Genomic DNA, 26,859 nt, shown 5'->3' on the forward strand with positions numbered 1-26,859 from the left:
AAAGCCTGCAAACAGTTTGCTGAAGACAAGCAGACTAAGAACATGGATTACTGGAACAATGTCCTATGGTCTGATGAGACCAAGATAAACTTATCTGATGGTAAAGGTGATGGACTGGCCAAGCATGTCTCTAGACCTAAACCCTATTGAGCATCTGTGGGGCATCGTCAAACGGAAGGTGGAGGAGCACAAGGCCTCCAACATCCACCAGCTCCATCATGGAGGAGTGGAAGAGGACTCTAGTAGCAACCTTTGAAGCTCTGGTGAACTCCATGCCCAAGAGGGTTAAGGCAGTGCTGGAAATTAATGGTGACCAACAAAATATTGACACTTTGGACCCAATTTGGACATTTTCACTTAGGGGTGTACTCACCTTTTGTTGCCAGCGGTTTAGACATTAATGGCTGTGTGTTGAGTTATTTTGAGGGGACAGACAAATTTACACTGTTATACAAGCTGTACATTCACTACTTTACATTGTAGCAAAGTAATTTCTTCAGTGTTGTCACATGAAAAGATACAATAAAATTGAACATTTACAAAAATGTGAGGGGTGTACTCACTTTTGTGAGATACTGTAGATGGAGTACAATTGTTATGATTCATTTACACAATCTTATTATATTTTCATAAAATAGCAAGTGAATTTTTTGTATTAAATTGCAGATTTGTATTGAAAGAGAACACAGCAAGAGTTTCTTGCCTGGAGGAATGAAGAGAGCTCCCCGAAGTCGCCCTTCTCGGACTTGCAATCTTTGGACCCCAGGAGCTACATACCATCTTCTCAGACGCGCAGTAGCAATAGGAGAACATTCTGGCATAGCGTTAAGTTCCAACTGACTGTAGAGTTCCAGGTGAATCTCAAAGGGACTCCCCATCACATCCCGCTTGATCAACCTGAAAAATGGAGTAACTGGCTTCAGAGACCAGAAAAGTCCCATTGGATGAACCCCATGATAGTCTCCACCAGTGGCTGGGGATTGCTGAAGATCCACCTTTCCTTCATTGTCACTTCTGTAGAAAGCTCTGGAGTAAAACATCTCTCCCCTGTCATCTTTTATCCATGCTCTAATGGTAACAATCTGATGTGGAGGAAGGCCCCAAGCTTTGATCTTCACTGGTTCAACTGCCAAGGCAGACTCTGGTGTGACCGTGAGATGCACCATAGTAAAATGCAGTGGATTTTTAAAAAGAGAATGGACACAGATTGCCAAAAACTAAAAAAGCTCAATTATAAAGGTACAGGGAAGAATGCTTCGATGACCTATTTAAGAGAGTAAAAAAAAAGTGTTAATGCATATGGGATATTAAAGGTGCCAGGCTCAAAAAGTAGCTGTAAGTATATTAAAAATAAATATTTTAAGACTCAGGGAGGACTTCATACTGCCTAATTATATGTTCTTCAGGTTTTTACAGGTTCACCACGCCATGCAAACACAGTTTTTATCAGAATTCCCACAGTCACTTCCATTGATGGAAGTGGTTAAAAGTACGGAACCCCATAATTTGACCTCTATATTTTATGGTATGTTGCTCTTTCTCTCCTCGTCCAATATTTTATGGGACTAAGACAAGGTGGGAGAACGACATGGGTACAGAGGATGATGAATGGAGTGATGCTCTGGACACCTGTAAGAGTGTTACCCAAGTTATCAGAATGCCTTACCCAATTATATATACTACATCACTCCTATCTTACTCCTCTTAGATTGGCCTGTTATAAAAGTGAGCAAAGTACGTTATGTCTGAAGTGTAACTGTACTAATGGTACTTTCTACCACTTGCTCTGGAGTTGTTCAATCATGTAGGGTTCCTGGATATAGGTAGTCAAGTTCCTTCAGGACACCATGGGCTCCCCATTAACATTACACCCCAAGCAATGCCTATTAGGAATATTCCCTGACTCAAATCTAGATAAGTTCACTAATGCCCCGTACACACGGTCGGACTTTGTTCGGACATTCCGACAACAAAATCCTAGGATTTTTTCCGACGGATGTTGGCTCAAACTTGTCTTGCATACACACGGTCACACAAAGTTGTCAGAAAATCCGATCATTCTGAACGCGGTGACGTAAAACACGTACGCCGGGACTATAAACGGGGCAGTGGCCAATAGCTTTCATCTCTATATTTATTCTGAGCATGCGTGGCACTTTGTCCGTCGGATTTGTGTACACACGATCGGAATTTCCGACAACGGATTTTGTTGTCGGAAAATTTTATAGCCTGCTCTCAAACTTTGTGTGTCGGAAAATCCGATGGAAAATGTGTGATGGAGCCTACACACGGTCGGAATTTCCGACAACAAGGTCCTATCACACATTTTCCGTCGGAAAATCCGACCGTGTGTACAGGGCATAAGACTTTCCTGCAAGAAACACTATTTACAGCCAGAAAAGTGATAGCCAAACAATAGATGAGGGCTTCACCTCGTGAGTTTTGCACCTGCATGCGTAAAACAAACAATACCTTGTCTTTTAAGAAAATCTTATACATTCATAGGGGATGCCCATCCAAATATAATAAGATTTGGGACTGGGGGTTATAATCTTCTGAAATGTGTGTCTGCATACCATATCTACTTGATATAGTTACATAGTAGGTGAGGTTGAAAAAAAGACACAAGTCCATCAAGTCCAACCTAAGTGTGTGATTATATGTCAGTATTACATTGTATATCCCTGTATGTTCTGGTCATTCAGGTGCTCATCTAATAGTTTCTTGATATTATCAATGCCCCCCGCTGAGACTACTGTCTGTGGAAGTCTTGTTAAACTCCCTTCTGCGAAAAAAAGTTTTATCCCTATTGGTATTTGTATATTGAAATCATATCCCCTCTCAAGCGTCTCTTCTCCAGAGAGAATAAGGGGGTGTGGTTAATTGCTCACAGGTGCCTATTTAACTTGTTGTAGGACTCAGTCTGAGCGTGCTCAGTTTGAAGCTGTGGAGCTTGGTGTAAGTGGAGCTGGATTAAGTGGAAGTTAAAAACAAGAGTTTAAAACAGGAGGTTATAACAGGGGTCATAGTACCTGTGTAGTGTGAGTATCTGAGTGTTGTCTGAGTAGTGTGTGTGGATCGTTAGTACCTGTGTATTGTCTTGTCGTGTACCTGTGTATTGTCTTGAGTATTAGTGCCAGGAAGCTAGTTGTTAGGTAATTTGGACAGGGTAAAATCCCCAAATCCTCACTAAATTTAATAGGTACGATGCCCGGCGGGTGTGGAGAGGCGACTCTTTGTACATCTTGCCGCATGTATGCGTTCCTTGATCATCCGATCGAGGGCGAATACTGCTGTGCAAAATGTAAGCACATTGTTTCCCTGGAAGCCCAGGTTCTGAATCTGGGGAAGCAACTGTCAGCACTGAGAAGTCCCTCCATACTAAAGGTGAGCCAGGAACGTACACGGCAGGTGCCGGCAGGGGCCAGCACAGAGGCGGGTGGAGACAAAGAGGTGCAGGCACTAGCAAAGAGTAGATGGGTGACAGTCAGGAGGGGTAGAGGGGGAAGTGCCAGGGAGGCCGATCCAGGACTGGAGCATCCCAATAAGTACGCTCCATTGAGTGACATTGGTGTAACCAGTCAGGAGCACTGCTGGAGATGAGGGACTCTCCTAGCTGCCAGGGGAAGAACTCCTCCAGTGAGAGTGGGGGGGCAGCAAAGGGAAAGGAAAGACAGATTCTGGTGGTAGGGGACTCAATTCTTAGAAGGACAGAGAGGGCAATCTGTAACCAAGACCTGAAGCGCCGAACAGTATGTTGTCTACCGGGCGCTCGGGTTCGGCACATCACGGATCTTGGGGACAGATTACTGGGAGGGGCTGGGGAAGACCCGGCTGTCATGGTGCACGTTGGCACCAATGACAAAGTCAGAGGCAGATGGAGTGTCCTAAAGAACGATTTTAGGGACTTAGGAGCTAAATTGAGGAAAAGGACCTCCAAGGTAGTGTTCTCAGGAATACTACCGGTACATCGAGCCACACCAGAGAGGCAGAGGGAGATTAGGGAAGTAAACAAGTGGCTGAAGAGCTGGTGTAGTAAGGAGGGGTTTGGGTTCCTGGAGGACTGGGCCGACTTCTCAATCGGTAACCGGTACTATAGAAGGGACGGACTGCACCTAAATGAGGAGGGTGCAGATCTGCTGGGAATGAAGATGGCCAAAAAGTTAGAGGGGTTTTTAAACTAGGCGATGGGGGGGAGGGTCCAGAGACAGTGATAGCCAGCGCGGAAGATATTCCAGAGGGTAGTATTGGGGGCATTAGTGGTAGGTTAACCAAAGCACAAAAACACAAGGTGAGTATAGTAGCAAGTCCAAGTTGCAATCTTGAAACACCCAATACAAGGACAATATGCGACCGGTCTAAACTATGTGACATGTTCACCAATGCCAGGAGCCTGGCGGACAAGATGGGTGAACTAGAGATACTGTTGTACAAGGAGGATTTGGATTTTGTGGGAATTTCAGAGACCTGGTTCAACAGCTCTCATGATTGGCTGGCAAACATTCAAGGGTATACCCTATACCGCAAGGATAGAGAGGGTAAAAAAGGGGGAGGGATATGCCTATATATCAAGAATAATGTACAAGTGAATGTGAGAGATGACATCACTGAGGGGGCTAGGGAGGAGGTGGAATCTTTATGGGTAGAGCTCCAAAGGGATGAAGCTAAGGGGAAAATAATACTGGGAGTATGCTATAGGCCCCCTAACCTGAGGGAGGAAGTGGAGACGGATCTCCTATGACAAATTGGATTAGCAGCAAGGATGGAAAGTGTTATCATAATGGGGGATTTTAATTATCCAGACATAGACTGGGCGGAGGGAACTGCGCATTCATTTAAGGCTCGCCAGTTCCTTAGTGTCTTGCAGGACAATTTTATGGGTCAGACGGTAGACGCACCAACTAGATATAAAACATTACTAGATCTACTGATTACCAACAATACAGACCTGATAACAGATGTGGAAATACGGGGCAATTTAGGTAACAGCGATCACAGGTCAATTAGTTTCAGTATAAATCACACAAATAGGAGACATGAAGGGAACACAAAGACACTGAATTTCAAAAGAGCCAACTTCCCTAAACTACAAACCCTGCTAAAAGGCATAAATTGGGATAAAATATTAGGAACAAAGAATACGGAGGAGAGATGGGTTTGCTTTAAGAGCATATTAAATAAGGGCATTAGCCAATGTATCTAATTGGGTAATAAATTTAAAAAAGCGAACAAACATCCTGGATGGCTTAACTCCAATGTAAAAATGCATATAAAAGCAAAGGAGAAGGCCTTCAAAAAATACAGGGTTGAGGGATCATCCACAGCATTCAGAATTTATAAAGAATGCAATAAGAAATGTAAGGGTGCAATTAGGATGGCTAAGATAGAACATGAAAGACACATAGTGGAGGAGAGCAAAAAAAAATCCCAAGAAATTCTTTAAGTATGTAAACAGTAAAAAAGGGAGGACAGACCATATTGGCCCCATAAAGAATGAGGAAGGACATCTGGTTACAAAGGATGGGGAGATGGCAAAGGTATTGAATTTATTCTTCTCCTCAGTCTTCACGAGTGAATCGGGGGGCTTCAGTAACCAAAACTGCAGTGTTTATCCTCATGACACAACACAGGAAGCACCTACATGGTTAACAGAGGACGGAATTAAAATTAGACTTGAGAAACTTAACATTAATAAATCACCGGGACCAGATGGCTTGCATCCGAGGGTACTTAGGGAACTCAGTCAGGTGATTGCCAGACCGTTGTTCCTAATTTTTACAGACAGTCTATTGACTGGAATGGTACCAGCTGATTGGAGAAAAGCCAATGTAGCACCAATATTTAAAAAGGGCCCAAAAAACATCCCTGGGAATTACAGACCAGTTAGCCTAACATCAATAGTATGTAAACTCTTGGAGGGGATGATAAGGGACTATATACAAGATTTTAGTAATAAGAATGATATCATTAGCAGTAATCAGCATGGATTCATGAAGAATCGTTCTTGCCAAACCAATCTATTAACCTTCTATGAGGAGGTGAGTTGCCATCTAGATAAAGGAAGGCCCGTAGACGTGGTGTATCTGGATTTTGCAAAAGCATTTGACACTGTTCCCCATAAACGTTTACTGTACAAAATAAGGTGCGTTGGCATGGACCATAGGGTGAGTACATGGATTGAAAACTGGCTACAAGGGCGTGTTCAGAGGGTGGTGATAAATGGGGAGTACTCAGAATGGTCAGGGGTGGGTAGTGGGGTTCCCCAGGGTTCTGTGCTGGGACCAATCCTATTTAATTTGTTCATAAACGACCTGGAGGATGGGATAAACAGTTCAATCTCTGTATTTGCAGACGATACTAAGCTAAGCAGGGCAATAACTTCTCCGCAGGATGTGGAAATCTTGCAAAAAGACCTGAACAAATTAATGGGATGGGCGACTACATGGCAAATGAGGTTCAATGTAGAAAAATGTAAAATAATGCATTTGGGTGGCAAAAATATGAATGCAATCTATACACGGGGGGGAGAACCTCTGGGGGAATCTAGGATGGAAAAGGACTTGGGGGTCCTAGTGGATGATAGGCTCAGCAATGGCATGCAACTGCAGAGATAAAACGATAATTCTCCCGCTCTACAAGACTCTGGTCTGCCCGCACCTGGAGTATGCTGTCCAGTTCTGGGCACCAGTCCTCAGGAGGGACGTACTGGAAATGGAGCGAGTACAAAGAAGGGCAACAAAGCTAATAAAGGGTCTGGAGGATCTTAGTTATGAGGAAAGGTTGCGAGCACTGAACTTATTCTCTCTGGAGAAGAGACGCTTGAGAGGGGATATGATTTCAATTTACAAATACTGTACTGGTGACCCCACAATAGGGATAAAACTTTTTCGCAGAAGAGAGTTTAATAAGACTCGTGGCCACTCATTACAATTAGAAGAAAAGAGGTTTAACCTTAAACTACGTAGAGGGTTCTTTACTGTAAGAGCGGCAAGGATGTGGAATTCCCTTCCACAGGCGGTGGTCTCAGTGGGGAGCATTGATAGCTTCAAGAAACTATTAGATAATCACCTGAATGACCGCAATATACAGGGATATGTAATGTAATACTGACACATAATCACACACATAGGTTGGACTTGATGGACTTGTGTCTTTTTTCAACCTCACCTACTATGTAACTATGTAATAAGTTCAGTGCTCGCAACCTTTCCTCATAACTAATATCCTCCAGACGCTTTATTAGCTTTGTTGCCCTTCTTTGTACTCGCTCCATTTCCAGTACATCCTTCCTGAGGACTGGTGACCAGAACTGGACAGCATACTCTAGATGAGGCCGGACCAGAGTCTTGTAGAGCGGGAGAATTATCGTTTTATCCCTGAAGTCGATTCCCTTTTGAATACATGCCAATATTTTGCTTGCTTTGTTAGCAGCCTATCTACTAGGACCCCCAGGTCCTTTTCCATTCTAGATTCCCCCAGCGGTTCCCCCCAGTGTATAGATTGCATTCATATTTTTGGCACCCAAATGCATTATTTTACATTTTACAGTGTCGGGGGGGGGGGGGGGGGGAGTTTGGGACTTTATATGAGAGGATGACATAGTCATCAATCTCTATCCCTAGAAAATAGGGGCGGGACTTGAATGACTAAATGAATGAATGAATTGGGACTAAATGAAGTATGTGATGGGTCAAAATAAATGTTAGGTAAATGTAATTATATCTACAACATATACTGGTAATTCATAATACACCATCACATATATATCAATATAATTTATTGAATATGAAATATTTATATCTATATCTATATCTATCTATCTTTAATTGGCCATAAAATACACAGTTCATAACAGTTCTTTTGACAAAGACAACACATGATAAATATTGGGACCCAGCATATATAAATCCATGTTAAGATATAATGTATTAAGAATACATGGGAAAATTCACAGTAGATAGGGGTATGAATACACGTGATTAAAACACGACATCTGTTGGCTCAACACATATCGTGACTTTATGTCACTCATCAGGAGCAAGCGTGTCAGTCTATAACTGAAACTACATGTTAAAAATTACTAGTTAGACTAATATAGTCATAAATGTTGGAAGTGCCAAAGAGGGTATAGTGCCCCATATGATGCCCACAGGCATCCATGTGCTGGTAATATGGTACTACGGGCCACGGGTATCCCCGAACGGGGTAACATCTGTTTGGGAGCTGAGATGGTGTCTTCCACACATTGGCAACCCAATGGGTAAACCCCCCCAAAGGACGAACGCAGCATCCAGCTATGCACGTGCTCAGCATCATATCCAGAGGTTGTATTTGGGAAATAGACGTATGAGTGCTGCCAGAATTGCTGCAGGGGTGGGGAGTCAGCCTGTAAGTGCTCAGACCATACGCCGCACACTGCATCAAATTGGTCTGCATGGTTGTCGTCCCAGAAGGAAGCCTCTTCTAAAGATGATGCACAAGAAAGCCCGCAAACAGTTTGCTGAAGACAAGCAGACTAAAGACATGGATTACTGGAACCATGTCCTGTGGTCTGAGGAGACCAAGATAAGATTATTTGGTTCAGATGGTGTCAAGCGTGTGTGGCGGCAGGTGAGGAGTACAAAGACAAGTGTGTCTTGCCTACAGTCAAGCATGGCAGTGGGAGTGTCATGGTCTGGGGCTGCATAAGTGCTGCCGGCACTGGGGAGCTACAGTTCATTGAGGGAACCATGAATGCCAACATGTACTGTGACATACTGAAGCAGAGCATGATCCCCTCCCTTCGGAGACTGGGCTGCAGGACAGTATTAGAACATGATAACGACCCCAAACACACCTTCAAGATGACCACTGCCTTGCTAAAGAAGCTGAGGGTAAAGGTGATGGACTGGCCAAACATGTCTCCAGACCTAAACCGTATTGAGCATCTGTGGAGCATCCTCAAAACGGAAGGTGGAGGAGCGCAAGGTCTCTAACATCCACCAGCTCCGTGATATCATCATGGAGGAGTAGACGAGGACTCCAGTAGCAACCCGTGAAGCTCTGGTGAACTCTATGCCCAGGAGGGTTAAGGCAGTGCTGGAAAATAATAGTGGCCACACAAAATATTGACACTTTGTGCCCAATTTGGACATTTTCACTTAGGGGTGTACTCACTTTTGTTGGCAGCGGTCTAGACGTAATGGCTGCGTGTTGAGTTATTTTGAGGGGACAGTAAATTTACACTGTTATACAAGCTGTACACTCACTACTTTACATTGTAGCAAAGTGTCATTTCTTCAGTGTTGTCACATGAAAAGATATAACAAAATATGTACAAAAATGTGAGGGGTGTACTCACTTTTGTGAGATACTGTTAGAGCTGCACTATTAATCGTCAAGAATCGTTATCGCGATCTTGACTAAAGTGTTTCACAATTCTTTCTATACAAAGAATTCTCTCTGCTCTTCTGAAGCCACAGCCTCAAAAGAAAGGAAGAGAAAAACTGGGCAGTCTGCCAAGGATCAAAACATTCTTTATCAGCTGAACTAAGTATAAACATTGTAACAATTTGTCAATGGAATAGACTTTGTGTGTAAGTGAAAAAACTTTAACCACTTAAACACTAAACCTTTTTCTGACATTTGTTGGTTTCAAGTTAAAATCAAAAAACTTTTTTTTGCTAGAAAATTACTAAGAACCCCCAAACATATATTTTTTTTTTAGTAGAAACCCTAGAGAATAAAATGGTGGTTGTTTCAATATTTTATCTTACACTGTATTTGCGCAGCGGTCTTTCAAATGCAATTTTTTTGGAAAAAATTACTTTAATGAATAAAAAAAAAAAAAACACACAGTAAAGTTAGCCCATTTATTTTTTTGTATAATGTGAAAGATTTTACGTCGCGAGATTCGTGATCTTTTTATTCTAAACAAAAAAATCGTGATTCTCATTTTGGCCAGAATCATGCAGCTCTAGATACTGTATATATAAAATGCATGTTTTTTTTGTAAAGGTGAACTTATCCTCTAAGGACTCTATGGGAAGGTATGCAGTGGGCAGCCTACTGTCAGAGTTAGGAAGGAAGGTTTCAGAAGTTTTGTATTTTGCTGGACTGTATTACCCAGATTTTTAGAACAAAATCTCAACGGTTTTATGCCTGGTCTGAAGTTACTGAAAGTGGCGCATGGCGTACCTGGAAGAACAAGGCTTGTAAGCATATACGGGGATGAGAAGGAAGGGAGGAAGGGAGGGCCATCACAAAGAGCTAACCCAGCAAAAGAGTTGTCAGGAAATGTGTAGTTGCTACGGGTGACCATGAACTGGTGGAAATGTAATAGCTGCCAGACAGTGGATCATGGTACCGGGCATGGGTCCTCTGGTGGGGGGGGGGTAGAGTTCAGTGCTCTGGTGCCCTACTTAGTGGTCGGTGCCCCACAGCAGCACGGAGACTCCATCTACCTAGCCGCAGGTACTGGAGAGTAAGAAGTTAATTAAGTGCACGCATGAGGTAGGCGCTTAGTGCAAGGCGAGACCCCATTCTGTCACTGGGAGTGAGGTGGCAGAGGTAAGCTGGACTGGTGAAGTGGGACACAAGCTTAGCAATGTCCCCCTCTAAATGCTGCATTCTGGAAGCCAAGGTGTGTAGCGATATGGGACAGAGCATTTCACAGTAGTTATTTGCATGTTGTTCACAGCTACATGGCTCACTTCTAAGTCGGGGGTTCACCTTAATGTTGAGTCCACATAAACGCAGCCCGTCTGGTCCTGGGCATTAGTGAGCGCATACACGAGAAGATGTGCAGTACAAGTAGGCTCCACCCACATGCTTGTAACAAGTAACACACAGTTGCAGAATCCTGACAGTGCCCGGTGCTCCCAGAGCAAAAAAAACCCAAAAAACTCTGCACTACTCTGGTCCTACTTTCATGCAACTTGACTGCCATAGACTGCAATGTAAACCCTAAAAAGTTGCACCTGAATGTTACACATGCGACAGTTGTGCAACAATTGTCTATTATCAAATGGTCAAAGTCACATCCAAGTCACACTCAAAGTTGCACTTTGGAATCCCATAGCGTTAATGGGGCCTAAAAGGGAACGAGTCTCTAAAATGTATAGAGCTCCTGAACAGTGCCAAACAGAACGGCTACACCCCTAAATCAGGGAGATCTACAATTAATAATTTACTATGTATTACTGCTTAAAAAGGTATGGGCTCCATATCAGGTAAACGGTGCCGAGAGAGTGAGTTAAGCCTGCACAGATTCATAGCCACACATGCAGTCCTCAGGCCACTCAGATCCAGATCCAAAAAAATATACCAACATGGGGTTGCTTAAGGAGTACAGTATGTTCACTTTGCAAAATGAATTTCTTTCTTGAACATCACGGGACACAGAGCCACAGTAATTACTGATGGGTTATATAGGGTATCACTGGTGATTGGACACTGGCACACCCTATCAGAAAGTTCAACCCCCTATATAATTCCTCCCCTTGCAGGGATACCTCAGTTTTTACACCAGTGTCTTAGGTGATGGACGTGTAAAGATGTCCTGTGCTGAGCTCCAAGGGGGAAGATCCTATATCCTATACTGGGGCAAGCCAGGCAGACCGGATCGATTCAAAGTGTCCTTTCGTGGCCGAATTGGATGGTACCCGGGCCTCGAGTCCGAAGAAACAAGGTTTTACCTGTAATGCCCCGTACACACGGTCGGATTTTCCGATGGAAAATGTCCGATCGGAGCGTGTTGTCGGAAATTCCGACTGTGTGTGGGCTCCATCTGACATTTTCCATCAAAGTTTGAGAGCAGGCTATAAAATTTTCCGACAACAAAATCCGATCGCATCAGTTCCAACCGTGTGTGGCCAGTTCCGACGCACAAAGTGCCATGCATGCTCAGAAGAAATTCCGAGACGGAACAGCTCGGTCTGGTAAACTTAGCGTTCGCAATGGATACAACACTTTCGTCACGGTGCAATGTTAAAAATGGTTTAATACGGCGCACTCTCTTCTTCTTTATAATGTGAGAAGAATGAAGTAGTTTCTCACAAACTTCTTTCTTTATCGGGATTCCCTCAATATATTTTGATTTGTCACATCTGACAAAAATATTTTTGGGTTGTTTTATTTTTTATTTTTTTAAAGGCAGGATTTTTTTCATTTTTTTTAATTTTGTATTTTTTTCAAGGCTGATCTTTGTTTTATTTTATTTTTAGTTTTACTCCAGAATATTTTTGTGTGCGTTTTGTGTGTCAAGTTACCACAACACCATTGATATCTTGTATTATTTAATCTCAAGGAAATTGTTTGGTGTTGGTGTCCCTTGTTAATTTCACATTGTACTTTAGAAATGTGCCTGAATCCTCACAAACAAACTGTCCTTTTTGAAGGAAAAAACACATAGGCAAGTATAATTGAAACCAAAAATCCTTTATTAAGGGCTCAGAACCAAACAAAGAGGGAGGCAATGCTGGAGAAACAGCAGAAATTGGCGAAGCCTTGGACCCCCAGGGCAGACATCAATTCGTGAACATCAAAATTGGTGGCCCGAGGAGTCCTTATCTAAGGGAGTGCAGTCTGGTCCAGAAGTCCCAGAGATCCGGAAAGCAGCAGATGACATCTGTGTCCCCAGGCTGGGGTACCACAAGAGGCTGCATCTTTTGCCAGACCAGACTGGATCCAGGGTCATCACTTTCTGGTCTTCTTTCCACGCTTCCTTCCTGGCTGTGGCTCTGCTGTTGGAGATGTGGCAGGAGGAGGAGTAGGACCTGGAAGAGGAGGACTAGTAGGACCTGGAGGAGGAGTAGTAGTAGGACCTGGAGGAGGAGGAGGACCATGTGTGAGGTCACAAATGTGGGTAGCAGATGTTATTTGGCCCCTCAACCCCTTATTGAGAGCTTCCTACATTAAGGGCTCACACATGAGTCGTTGGCCCACCTCCATCCACTGCATTTTACAGGCAATTATGCCAGCAAAGTCCTCCTCCCCAGTGTGGGGGGGTTCTCAGGGCCTCTGTAGCCTTCCAAAAGAGGCTTATGGCAGCCTCCTCCAGGGTACTCCTCTTCCTGCCACTTTCTCTTTGCGGGTGTAGGGGAGGGACCTGCATATCAGGCAGCCTGCTCGGCCCGGCCACCTCCTGGCTGAGACTTCCCTGTGTATGAAAAAGGGACATGGTTTTATGTTTTGCATCATCAACCACAATCATAAATTAGTACTCCAAACTAACATCTAGTTAACATCATTGATTGGACAACCTGAAATATTTAGAGGAATGCTATACCTGGCTCAATCTGGGCTCCTCCACATGTTGCTGCCTGGAAGGCCCATGTTGGGCGTCAGAAGCCTCAGCTGGGGGGTAAGGAAGCGTGGAAGGAAGACTGGAGAGTGATGACCTGGGTTCAGTCTGACCTGCCAGAAAATGCAGCCTGTCATAGTACCACATCCTGGGGACATAGATGTCATCTGCTGCTCCTGATCTCTGTGAATCCTGGACTTTCTTGTGCTCCCTTAGATAAGTGCTCCTCAGGCGACCAATTAGGATCTTCAAATAGGTCATGTCTGCCGTGGGGATCACCTGCTTCACAATTTCCAGCAATTGATCCAGCACTGCCTTCCTCTTTGTTTTGTTCTTATAATGTGGGTGGTTTATCTCCCATAGACAAGGCAGCTCCCTGAACATGTCAATGAAGATTGCCATGAAGTCGGTATCTTTAAAGATATCCATTTGCACTGCAAGATACAACGCAAGACAAACCCTAATGTCAGTCAAAACTCTCCTAATCTTGTTACAATATAGGCCTCAATCTAGAAGCAGTATAGGCCCAAGTTTGTCTCTTACCTTCGTTATCACGATCGGCGCCTCCGATACTCCTTCCTCCGCTCACAGATCGTACGTACTACGCACGCGTGTTACGCTTTATACACACTGCGCATGCGTGTAACTCCGCCCGCCCCTGACGTTCTTTCTGGTCTATTCCCCGCCCCTTTTCGTTCGCCGCAGTGGGGGAAGAGCACATGGCGGAGACACAGCAGGTGCGTGATAATTATAGCAACGAGGAGGAGGAGGAAAGCCCGGAGCCGGAAACATCTGGATCCAGAAGGAGAAGATTTAAGGCCTCAAATATGTCCTTTGGGGAGATGTTGGAGATGGTCGTCATCCTGAAGAAGGCCGACTATGATGGAAAGTATGGACCTTACCCCAATCCCAATGTCAGAAAGGCCAAGATAATGGCAAAAGTGGTCAAAAGTCTGGACCGGAATTTCAGGGTACGTCGATCAAAAGATCAGCTCAGGAAGCGGTGGTCGGACCTAAAATTAAGAGAACACGAGCAGTACAGAAAGATCCGGAGAGTGCTGCAAAAAAGTAAGTAGTTGTGCTGTGTTCCTATTCTTTTTGTCTTGATTACGTTCATGCTGCTCCATGTGCTTTTCTTAAAAGTGTTGTACAGTTTAAAATGTCAACTTTTATGTTCATGGGCACATTATTCGTTCGTATCAAACATTTTTCTTTCGGCCTCTAAAACACCATTGTTTTGGCCATATGCATTTGCCCACATTTTTTAGGGCCTACTTGTATGAAACTAATTTGGTTGTGTAGATGGGTTTGTTACTAGAATGAAATTCAAACTAGATTCTGTGTAAGGAGAGGACACTCAGCAGCTGTTTTTACATCTGGACACTGGAGCACTAGTGTGGGACACAAGAACACCATTTTTATTAGGGGGGGTCACACAGGTGCTCCAGTGTATACTATAGGGGTGTCTCCATCTGTGAAGCTTGTACAAAACAGGTAAAGTATTGAAGCTTGACAAAGGACACTCAAAATTCTACATCTTGGAACTCTGCCAAAATAGACAATTGTACCCCACTTCCAAGCAATGTTTCATCTTTAAAGTTCTGCCATCAAATATCTGTGTGCGAAGTATACCATTTTTGTTTTACATAGGCGAGAAAAGACTCGGAGGACACCCCTCATCCGAGGAGACCAGAGCCCCCAACACAAGAAGAGCAGGAGGAAGAAGACGCGGTGGAACTAGTCACCACAACAGATGAGTGTCTGCGACCACAGGCTCAGGTAAGAGATGGATGCCGGCATATTTATAATACCTGCTTTTTTTTGGTTTCTCTCTTTTTAGGTGATCGTGATGTTGTGGATCCTGATCCTTTCACCTCGGAAAGTGCCCAGATCCTGATCGGGGAGATCATGGGGTGCAATTTAGCATTGGAAAACCTCAAGAAAAACATCAATGGTGTTATTCAAAAAAATAAGAACATCATTGATGTTTTGGGGAGAGTTTAAAACCCCTCCAAATCCCTTTGTTTTTTTGTGTGCTACAATGTTCAAAATGTTTTAGCGATTTTTAGAAAAGCCAAATTTGGAGGATGCACACAGTGTGTCAACATGTGCTACCTGCCATCACGGGAGATCAATGGACGCGTTTTGGGGGTGCAACCCCTTCCTCAATAATAAAGTAGCTGTGAGGAAGGGGTTGCTCCCCCAAAACACGTCCCTTGATCCCCTGTGATGGCAGCTAGCACATGTTGACATTCGTAAATTGGTGTGCATCTTCCAAATTTGGCTTTTCCTGGGGTGACTTCACCCCATCTGAATGCAATATCAAACACAGTTCCTAAATACTCATGTCTGATATTGCCTTCAAGTTCTACCTAATGTGAACTTTGTAAGTTCAAGATTTGTGTCTTTCCTGTTGTCTGGAAACACGCCTGTTTTATCTTAAATGGACATTTCTATTTTTGATAATGCCACCCCAAAAATTGTTATACAACAAACATGTTGGTTTGTTTTAAAAACCTTTTCTAAATGCACATGTGATTGTGCAGCTATTAAAAATATTTGTAATCAAGATTGTGTGGATTATTGTCTCAACGCTACACCACTTTTGTGGTGATGTAATTGCTGCTTTCTGTGACAATGGTGGTTATTTCCTAAGGGCAAATCCACTTTGCACTACAAGTGCAGTTTCAGTGCATTTTCAAGTGCACTTGTAGTGCAAAGTGTCTTTGCCTTTAGTAAATAACACCCAACAGTGCTTTGTATAAGGTTACACAATCACGCTATTTTCAGGACTCACCACATTTCTGTCAGGTTAAGCTAAAACAAACACAAGCAGTAAATGTCACCAAAGATTTGCTTACATTTTTTTTTTATTTGATCAAGGTTTTACAAATTGTCTGGCATATTGATGGCCCCCCTACCCGCAAAGAACTAAAGGTATCTTAGCCGGACATCACGGACACTCAGGAAGGGCAAGCCAGGACGGCCACTTTCAAGCGCCTTCAGCGTTGTTTCATTTATAATTCCGGCCTCAGGCCCAACTGAGCCAGCATAGTTGGCAGAATGTTGCCGTAAAAAGTTTTGTAGAACACAGCACGCCAGGATTATATGATTCAGTTTATACTCCGCCATATGGATCGGTGTAAGAAATAGGTGGAACCGGCTGGCCATGATTCCAAATGTGTTCTCCACCACTCTTCTGGCTCTGGCCAGCCGGTAATTAAAAACCCTCTGGTCCGGGGTGAGGGTCCTCATCGGGAATGGCCGCATAAGGTGGTCCTCCAGCGCAAATGCTTCTTCCGCAACAAAGACGAATGGGAGTCCTTCCACATTGTCTTCTGGAGGTGGCAAGTCCAAGCTGCCATTCTGGAGACGCCTGTAAAACTCCGTCTGGGCGATGACATCCGGCCATTCTTCCCCACGTCCACATACAGGAACTCATAATTAGCCGACACCACCGCCAACATCACAATACTATTGAACCCCTTGTAATTATAATAGTATGACCCCGAGTTGGGTGGTGGGACCATGTGGACGTGTTTCCCATCAATTGCCCCTCCGACAGTTAGGAAAGTCCCACCGCTGGGCAAAGTGGGAGGCCACAGTCTGCCATTCCTGTGGCGTGGAAGGAAACTGTTGAGGAAAAAAAAAATTTGTCTTTTTGCACATTAAAACATGGAAAGCAGATTAGACACAAACATTCTTGGCCAACATCCAGATAACATTTATTAAGGGGGATTTTACAACACCAAAGTATAAGGTACACCTATCATATCCCCCCCCCCTCTCATGGGCCATTTCTAACATTATAGGGGGGGGCTCTTGGACAGCTAACCCTCTCCACTTCATTGAGAGATGGATGCCTAAATAATGGGTATTACCTGGAACAGCCCCTCCTTAGTTGCACTATTGGCAGCCCACTGGACAGGTAAGAAGTGTCATAATACAAAGATATAAATACACACTGTACACATTTGAGCACATTTGGACATTCTGCTATTACCTATCAAGATAATAATAGTATACAAAAACTTTAAACAGTACCATTTGAAAGTATACAGGCAGGCCCTTGCACTACATGCTTTGGGGAATTCATCCATACATCTGACCACAAAAGAGATGGGTATAGTGTGTATGGGTTTGGCAAAGTCACCAGATAGATGATTGAGGATAGATAGAGAATTGGGATCAGCTGACTTAGCAGTTGGGGGGAGGGAGGGTTAAAAATGATTTGGGGACACCCAAAAAAAAGCCTCTGGCACTCTGCCTGAATTTAAAACACAAATCAGATTTCTAAACATTTTAGGGGGTGTTTGGGGTAAAGCACTACTATGGAGCTGATAAAATACATTGTTAAGTGACTACATGGACGTGAATATAGGGCCAGGAGAGCATGCTGGGGAGGTAAGTGAAGGCACATATGTATGAAGGACAACAAAAATAATGACATAAAAATCCAGCATGCATGAGGACAAAGGGGACATTCACAGCATATTACAATCATGGTAAATAGGGAATGTGGAAAGAAATACAATATATTAGCAAACATTAAATACAATAAAATGTGATGTTAAAGGATAAAAATCTTACCTTCATATACTCCTTCTGCAGGACCTGGATGATGGCAGAACAGGTCTCTGGGATAATGATCCCCAGAGCCTGGGGGGAGATGCCTGTCAAGAACTTCAAGTCCTGCAGGCTTCTCCCTGTCGCCAAGTACCGCAGGGTGGCGACGAGCCTCTGCTCCGGAGTGATGGCTTGCCTCATGCAGGTATCCTGCCTGCTGATATAGGGGGTCAGTGAAGCCAACAAACGGTGAAATACGGTGTCCGTCATCCGGAGAAAGTTCCTGAAATCATCAGGATTATTCTCACGGATCTCGCGGAGCAAAGGCATATGACAGAACTGGTCACGCTGGAGCAACCAATTCTTGGTCCATGAACTCCTCCCCACCCTGTTCATGGACTGGACTTGTGTCAAGGTCAGGACCCCAACACCAAGCCCCCACAAAGCACGAACTCTACGAGGAGTACGTATACGCAACATGGCTAGAAAACAGTCGGCTGCTCAGAACGAAGTAACAGAACGCACTGAAGAACAGCAAGGCCTGTGAAGAGCGACCTGAAAAACAGTAACGAACAAACAAGAACACAATGACTAAAGTCACGCGGAGCTTGCTTGCACGCACTGAAGAGCAGATACAAACCCACAAGAACAAACTGAACCGCAGAAAACGTTCTGAAAGCCACGGGTCTGAAAAAGCGCGAATCGTCTCTCACCAAACTTTTATTAACACGAGATTAGCAAAAAGGAGCCCAAAGGGTGCCGCGCTTTGTTCTGAACTGGCCTTTTCTAGTCTCGTCGTACGTGGTTGACGTCACCGCGTTCTTGGCGAACGGAAATTCCGACAACTTTGTGCGACCGTGTGTATGGAAAACAAGTTTGAGCCAACATCCGTGGGAAAAAATCCTAGGATTTTGTTGTCGGAATGTCCGATCAATGTCCGACCGTGTGTACGATGCATTACGCTTCTCTTTTTAGAGAGCTGGACCCCGCATATTAGAAAATGTTTTTTCTAGCCTAATTTCTAGCTGGGTGCTTTACAGGCCCAGAACTGTGGATCTCCCTATTCGTAGGGGGCCCCAGTCTCTGACGGTTTTTTCAAACGGAGCCCACCGTGAGAGGTGAAGATTGGGTCTGTATAACAGAACCCTGCGGCTGGATAAGGTAAGAGGAGATTCCACAGAATTTTTTAATTCTAGTAGGTTTTCTCCTTTAAAGGTAAATGCATGTTATGTGCCTATTGTGACCACCGAGGGCTGCCAAGAGCACATACCTTCACATGCTGATGTCGGTCCCACGCTGCACAGCGTCTCCAGCCAGCTCCAGGTAGGATGGGATGGGGGGGATTTCTCCTGCACGAATGTTCCCCCCAGGCTAGGGGGAGGCCACAGGTGCCTGAAAGGTGGTTGTACACCGCTCGAGCACCGCCGCCGCCATTGCCGTTACAGGTACAGGCCCATCACTACCGGCCTCTCTCCTTCCTCCCCCTCCACCAGCCTCCCTCCATATTGTTTCCGGAGGGTCGGCCAGCGCGGGAAGCGCTCGTTTTTTCGAAATTCGAGGGGGGGGATGTCAGCACAGGTGCTTAGACGCCCACTCAGGCCAGCTGCAGGCTATTTAAAGCACTCTGTACAGGTGCACACAGCCTTTGGAGGGACACAGAGCTGACGGTCACATGTAAGGTGGGACACAGGCATTCTCCTAGGCAGCATTTACTAAGGTAACACCAGACTGGGCTTTTGGTAGCAGGGCTTTTAGCCGGACTACATCGCTCAGCAGTCAGTGTTCATTTTGTGATACCTCCACCTTGTTGCTTTGCACTATGGGTAGAAGAGGTTCAAACACCCCAAGAACCAGAGACTCTAGGGGATCTCGGTCAGGTTCTGAGGACCCCCTTTCTGCAGCATCCTCCCCCCCTGAGGGGCCAGGGACGGCTAGCCAGAGGGAGCCATTGGGGTCAGGGGCTATACCTGCCTCCGGCACTTCAGCCCCTGTATACATTACACAGGAGGTTTTTTCCTCAACCATTAGTGGTTTAGAGGAGAGATTAATGGCCGTGATTACATCTTCACTCAGTGGAAGAAAACGCACTAGGCCTTCCTCTGTTTCCCAAGACCCTCAGGAAGAGGAGCTCTGGGATAAAGGAGACAAATCCCTTTCAGAGGATCAGGATGGGACGGATGATTCCTCTTCTGAGGAATCAGGTGGAGAGGGACCCTCTGCGACTTCCCAGGAGGAGAAAGTCTTAGTGCAGATCCTTACTGGATTGGTCCGCTCCACATTTAAGTTGCCCGTATCTGAATCAGTTAAAGTACCCTCTTCTTCTTTGGGGTCACTGAAGCCTCCTCAAACTGCACATGCTTTTCCTGTTCATAATTTACTTGAAAACCTCATTTATTCTGAGTGGGATCACCCAAACGTTTTTTTCCGCCAAAAAAGTTTTCAACACTTTATCCGATGGAAGAAACGTTTATTAAGATGTGGGGAATACCGGCCATTGATGCTGCCATTTCCTTCATAAATAATAGTCTGACTTGTCCTGTAGACAATGCTCAGATGCTCAGGGATCCTGTAGATAAAAAGATGGAATCCCTATTGAAGGATGTTTTCTCCTTGGCAGGTTCAGTGGCTCAACCTGCAGTTGCAGCAATTGGAGTCTGTCAATACTTAAGAGACCATGTTAAGCAGGTTATCAAAGTATTACCTGAACAGCAGGCCCAGGGGTTGGCTAACCTTCCTGCGGCTTTATGTTACATTGTGACGCCATCAGAGATTCTATCGTGCAAACCTCTTGTCTTTCACTGGGGTTGGTGCATATACGTAGAATCCTATGGTTTAAAAATTGGTCAGCCGAAGCACCATGTAAGAAGCTGCTGGCTGGGTTTCCGTTTCGTGGTGCAAGGTTGTTTGGAGAAGACTTGGATGACTATATCAAGTAAATCTCTGGTGGGAAAAGTACTCTCTTACCTGTCAAGAAGAAGAGTAAGCGTCCCTCTTTCAAACTGACTCTTTCCCCAGCGCCAGGGGCTTCAGCCTCCAGGCAGTCTCGACGGCCTCCTCCGTCTGGGTTCAGAAACAAGAGTCAACCCCAGGAACAAAAGAAGTCCTAGGGGAAGAAGCCTACTAGGCAAAACACTAAGACCTCTTCATGAAGGGGCGCACCCGCTCGCTCGAGTGGGGGGAAGACTGCGACAGTTCTCAGAGCTCTGGCAGGAGGACTTCCAGGACAGATGGGTAATCTCCACAGTAACCTTAGGGTACAAGCTGGAGTTTCAGGAATTTCCCTCTCCTTGGTTCCTCAGATCAAGTGTCCCCAGAGACCAAGAGAAGAATCAGTTGCTCCTTCTAGCATTAGAGCGACTTTTGTCACAGGAGGTCATTATGATGGTTCCCGCGAAGGACCAGGGATTGGGCTTCTATTCCAACCTTTTTACGGTCCAAAAACCAAATAGGGATGTCAGACCCATTCTGGATTTAAGGGATCTGAACCGATTCCTAAGGATTCAGTCCTTCCGCATGGAATCGTTTCGGACAGTAGTCTCCACCCTGCAGCGAGGAGAATTTCTGGCATCGATAGACATCAGAGATATATATCTGCAGGTGCCCATTTTTCCTGCTCATCAGAAGTTTCTGTGCTTCGAGATAGGAGGGCGCCATTTCCAGTTTGTGGCTCTGCCTTTTGGGATAGCCACTGCACCTCGGTTGTTCACAAAGGTCTTGGCCCCTCCTCTGGCCAGATTAAGGGCTCAGGGTATAGCTGTCATAGCATACCTAGACGACCTGCTACTGATAGACCGGTCCGTAGCCTCCTTGAACGGGAACTTGAGAACAACAGTCAAGTATCTGGAACACCTAGGTTGGATCCTCAACCTAGAAAAATCAATCCTAAATCCAGTAAGAAGAATGGAATATTTAGGTCTGATCATAGATACAAGCCAGGAGAAAGTATTTCTACCTCAGGCAAAGATCACTGCTTTAAGGGAGCGGATTCTGGCAGTCAGGACCAAGAAGGGTCCTTCTGTCCGCCTTTGTATGAGGCTGCTAGGGAAGATGGTGTCTTCATTCGAAGCAGTTCCTTATGCTCAGTTTCATTCAAGACTGCTGCAACACAGTATTCTGTCAGCCTGGAACAAGAAGGTTCAGGCATTAGACTTTCCGAAGCACCCGTCTCATGCAGTGCGTCAGAGCCTCAATTGGTGGCTCATTCCCAAAAACCTGCAGAAGGGGAAATCCTTTCTGCCGATTACCTGGACGTTGGTAACAACAGATGCCAGTCTGTCAGGTTGGGGAGCAGTTCTGGAACAGTCTGCGGTTCAGGGGGTATGGTCCAAGACAGAGAGGACCTTACCCATCAACATTCTGGAAATCCGTGCGGTATGTCTAGCCCTAAAGGCCTGGACTATCAGGCTACAGGGTTGCCGGTCAGGATCCAGTCCGACAGTGCCACAGAAGTGGCCTATGTCAATCATCAGGGAGGCACCAGGAGCCGAGCTGCTCAAAAAGAGGTGAACCAGATCTTAGTCTGGGCAGAGAGGCATGTGCCATGCATATCGGCAGTTTCGTTCCAGGGATAGAGAACTGGCAGGCGGACTATTTAAGTCGCCAGAAGTTACTTCCAGGGGAATGGTCTCTACATCCCGACGTCTTTTGGAACATATGCCAAAGATGGGGGGTTCCAGATGTAGATTTCTTTGCATCCCGATTCAACAAAAAGATAGACAGATTTGTGGCAAGAACAAGAGATCTTCTTGCATGCGGGACGGATGCGTTGGTGATTCCGTGGCATCGGTTCTCACTGATTTATGCATTCCCGCCTATTCTGCTACTGCCGCGACTTCTTCGCAGGATCAGGCAGGAAAGGAAGTCAGTACTTCTGGTGGCCCGCGCTTGGCCCAGAAGGACGTGGTATGCGGAAATAGTAAGGATGACGGTGGGTTCCCCGTGGACACTACCGGTACGCCCAGACCTGTTATCTCAAGGTCCAGTGTTCCATCCTGCCTTACAAACGCTAAATTTGATGGTTTGGCTATTGAGACCCATGTTCTGAAGAGTCGTGGGCTTTCAGGTTCTGTGATATCTACCTTGATCAATGCAAGGAAGCCAGCTTCCAGAATGATTTATCATAGAGTCTGGAAAGCTTATGTATCCTGGTGTGAATCCAGGGGTTGGCATCCCAGAAAATATGTGATTGGTAGAATTCTTGATTTTCTACAATTGGGTTTAGAGATGAAGCTTGCCTTGAGTACCATCAAGGGCCAGGTCTCGGCTTTATCAGTATTATTTCAACGTATCAGTGTATCTAAACCAGGGTGTCATGGAACCCTGGGTGCCCCCTGTGTTTCCCCCCTAGGTGCCACAAGAACAGGACCCAGTTTGACCTGGACCAGTGTTGCCATGGTATAGGTAGGGCGCAAGGTAGGGTGATGTGAAGAGGGGACTATTTGGGGGGCTCGGCAATGGGGTGGGGCTCTGTGATTGGGGCTTTGTGATAGGAGAGCTCTATAATGGGGGTGGGGGGGGGGGCGGTGTGATTGGGGGGGCTATGTAATGTGAGGACTGGAAAGGCTTCCATGTGATGGGGGGACATATGGAGGCTCTCATGTATAGGAGGGATGCTGATGTCATGGGGGGGGGGACTTTGATATGATGGGGAGACCTCTAACATGATGTGGGACTTCTGATGTGATGGGGAACCTCTGATGGGTGGTTGTTTGCATAAGCTGGCCATACATTATACAGTTTTTTTATTCAATTTCCTTTAGGATTTACCTTCAACTATGTAGTGCAAGGGCCTGCCTGATTGTATACAAATTGAAAGTGTTTAGGTTTGACCTCATATTATATGGTTTTGGTAAATCTGAATGAAAATTGTATAATGTATGGTCAGCCTTAGGTTTAGGTTTCCCATGGGTAAGTAACATTTACATTTTAGACTGGAGCACCTTGAGATTTTGCATTCTTTTAAACAGTGCCACGGCTGAAAAATGATTCCAATATTTGCTGCTTTGCCTAAATTTCTCCAGGGCACGCCTCAGCCTGGGTTCACACATATGCAAACACAGACATTGCATGTGATTTGCACCCGCATTGCTGCGCTGATCACATGCGATGGCTGTGCAACGCGAGTTCAGCCATACAGTTAGATGGCTGAACTCGCATTAGATTCGCACAAAAAAGGTGCAGGAACCTTTTTTTTCCCCCCGCACTTTATTGCAGGGATGGAGGGGGAGGCAGTTTGGCATGTTTGCCCTGGATGACCTTGTCCCGAATGTGAAAACTGGCACTGGAATCGCACTGGTTCCCGCATCGCTATGATGTGAACCCAGTCTTAAGGCATTTGTCTTTCTCAAGTTCAATAGTTCTTGGAAAATGTTGTATACCTGACAGATAAAAATTGCATTATGTGTGGCCAACCTTACAGAACTTCTACATGTACAGAGAAGCTGGTTAAGGGGATGCAGGCAGCACCTGTATATAAACATGTCTATAGTCACCTCCCTGAACAGCCCGGGGTATGGGGGGGGGGGCTCCCTGGCCACCCAAAGGAGAAATGTCCACAATCATAAAATCCACGTGAATTGAAATGCATGCAGCGATGGTGATACTTCACTAAATTATTAATTCCCAGGTATGCAGAACGCACCTCATTTGACCGTTGGCTCTACAGATCTACAAACTAACCAACAGAACTAAACCAAAGGCCGTATTTCTAAAGCAGTGAATCTGACATTCACCAGGTGCATAATTTTGGGTTGAGGGAAAAAAAAACATTCCCCTCTGGGTGATTTATGTACATTGCACGGGTTTTAACAAACTTTGTGCAGATTCCTACCTTTTGAAAAAGAGGTTGATTCTTACATGCCTTTTAGATCCTGATCCTGAATGGGAGTGACTTTTATTATCAATCAGCTGATGCACTTGCAGTCTTCTAATGTTGACAATTACAGGGCCTGACTCCCTTTAGAAATAATTAACCCCCTATAGGAATATCTCACCAAAACTGAAAAACGGAAAAGTTGTATCCAATACTGTTTTTTTTTTTTCTATCCAATTGATGTGTGACTCTGCAAACAATCGAATAGCCGGAACTTCCCTTTCAATCGATTATGACCTAATTTAATTCAGATTCAATCAAAATATCGAACAGCCAAGGGGAATTCTATCGATTGTTTTGCATCATTCAGATACTTTGTTCATGAACACAATCATTTTCTGATTGATAGGATGATAAGATTACATGGTAGAAGCAGAAGTGTGATGGATAACTTATGATTGTAAGTTACGATATCTTAACCACTTGCTTACTGGACATTCCTGCCGCACCAATTTTCAGCTTTTAGCGCTGTCACACTTTGAATGACAATTGCGCGGTCATACAACACTGTACCAAAGTATTTAATCACAGCTGGGATTTGTATTTTTTGTTAAAAAAATGTAAAAAGACCAATTTTTTTTTTTTTAAATACAAAACCGTTTTATATTTTGTTAATAAATTTTGCAAACAGGTAATTTTTCTACCTCATTGATGTACGCTGATGAGGCTGCACTGATGGGCACCGATAGGCTGCATTGATGGGCACTGATAATGGTGGCACTGATGGGCACTAATAGGCGGCACTGGTGGGCACTGATAGGAGGCATTGGTGGGCACTGAGAGGTGGCACTGGTGGGTGGCACTGATGGGCAGCACTGAAGGGCATTGATAGGTGGCACTGATTGCTGGCACCTATGCATTGATTCGTGGTACTGTGTGGGCACTGGCAGGTGGCACTGGAAGGTGGTACTGGTGGGCACAGATGAGGCAGCTACGCCTCATGTCCCTTGCACTGAAGCCGGTGATTGTGTTTTTTTGCTGTCAGCTTGAGGAGAAATAAAAACTATTACCGATCTACTGTTTACATCACGTGATCAGCTGTCACTGGCTGACAGCTGACCACGTGGTAAGGTGATCTGTGATCACCCGAGTCTCATTGACTCGGTGATTACAGCCCGCGCGGAGCGTGCAAAGGGGATGATGTCTGTTGACAGCCTCCTGGGAAAGTAGATCCACGCTGTAGCCGTCATTTCGGCTATAGTGCGGGTCTGAACAAGTTAACATCTTGACGCCCATGCTATAGCTGAAAGATGGCTACAGCGCGGGCCTAAATTGCTGGCAGGGGGTCCATGTACGTCCTCCCGTGCATGAGCTGCCTGCGGGGCACGCGTAGCGTGCTCTGTGATCGTAAAGTTTACAAGTCTCGGCTGATTATAGATCGTAATAAGGGGCCGATCCCGACCCATAACAATGGAACTAAACTAAAAGAAAAAGTAAAGTTCAAGGCACCATAAGTAGAGACTCAGGAATATAGTACAAAAAAGCAAGAAACAATCAAAAATTGAAAAATAGCAAAAGTTTATTGCTAAAATACGGTAAAAATAGACTGCTACAAAAACCACAGACACCTCCACCAAAGCACCATCTAAAAAGACAACGTTGTCTATACAAAGTGAAGCATCTAGACACCATCCACATACATGCCACACATAAACATCACTTGAGCCAAGGCTAATATTGTAAAAAAATGAAAGATGGGGGAGGGCCTGTGGTGCACCTATACCTCCCAACAGTCCCGGATTGGGCAGGACTTTCCCACATTGACACCTTTGTCCCACTATCACACCATACAGGGGCTTTGTCCTGCATAATGCTATTGACTACAAGCTAAGTTCTATCTCAAAAGGACCTGCAGCAGTGTGCACATCCAGCACAGCCAGGGTTTGGCTAGCAAATCAGCTGGATGTGCAGCAACTTAGAAATTGGATGAAATGTTTAGCACTGGGAAACACTTTTTGATAGATAAAAAGTGCATTTTATATAGAACTATATAGATCAGACCAAAATGAGGGACAAATGGGGAGGAATGAGGGACAGAGGGACATTGTTCCAAATAAGGGACAGTCCCACAAAATCAGGGACAGTTGGGAGCTATGTGTGTGTAGATGTGTGTGTAGATGTGTGTGTGGTATGTGTGTGT

General features: G+C 44.9%; 1 protein-coding gene across 1 annotated transcript in view; it reads right to left on the reverse strand.

The window, feature by feature from the left end:
* LOC141131788 (acyl-coenzyme A amino acid N-acyltransferase 1-like) overlaps positions 1-24,752 on the reverse strand; it is a 55,709-nt gene extending 30,957 nt beyond the window's left edge. The window contains exons 1-2 of the mRNA XM_073619454.1: positions 24,678-24,752; positions 704-1,264 (exon numbers count right to left, since the gene is read on the reverse strand). Of these exons, the coding sequence (XP_073475555.1) occupies positions 704-1,166 (463 nt within the window). The 5' untranslated portion in view covers positions 1,167-1,264; positions 24,678-24,752. The remainder of the gene's footprint in view (positions 1-703; positions 1,265-24,677) is intronic.
* Between the last annotated feature and the right edge of the window lie 2,107 nt (positions 24,753-26,859).

The sequence above is a fragment of the Aquarana catesbeiana genome, linkage group LG01, assembly GCF_042186555.1.
Source record: "Aquarana catesbeiana isolate 2022-GZ linkage group LG01, ASM4218655v1, whole genome shotgun sequence".
Lineage (NCBI taxonomy): Eukaryota > Metazoa > Chordata > Amphibia > Anura > Ranidae > Aquarana > Aquarana catesbeiana.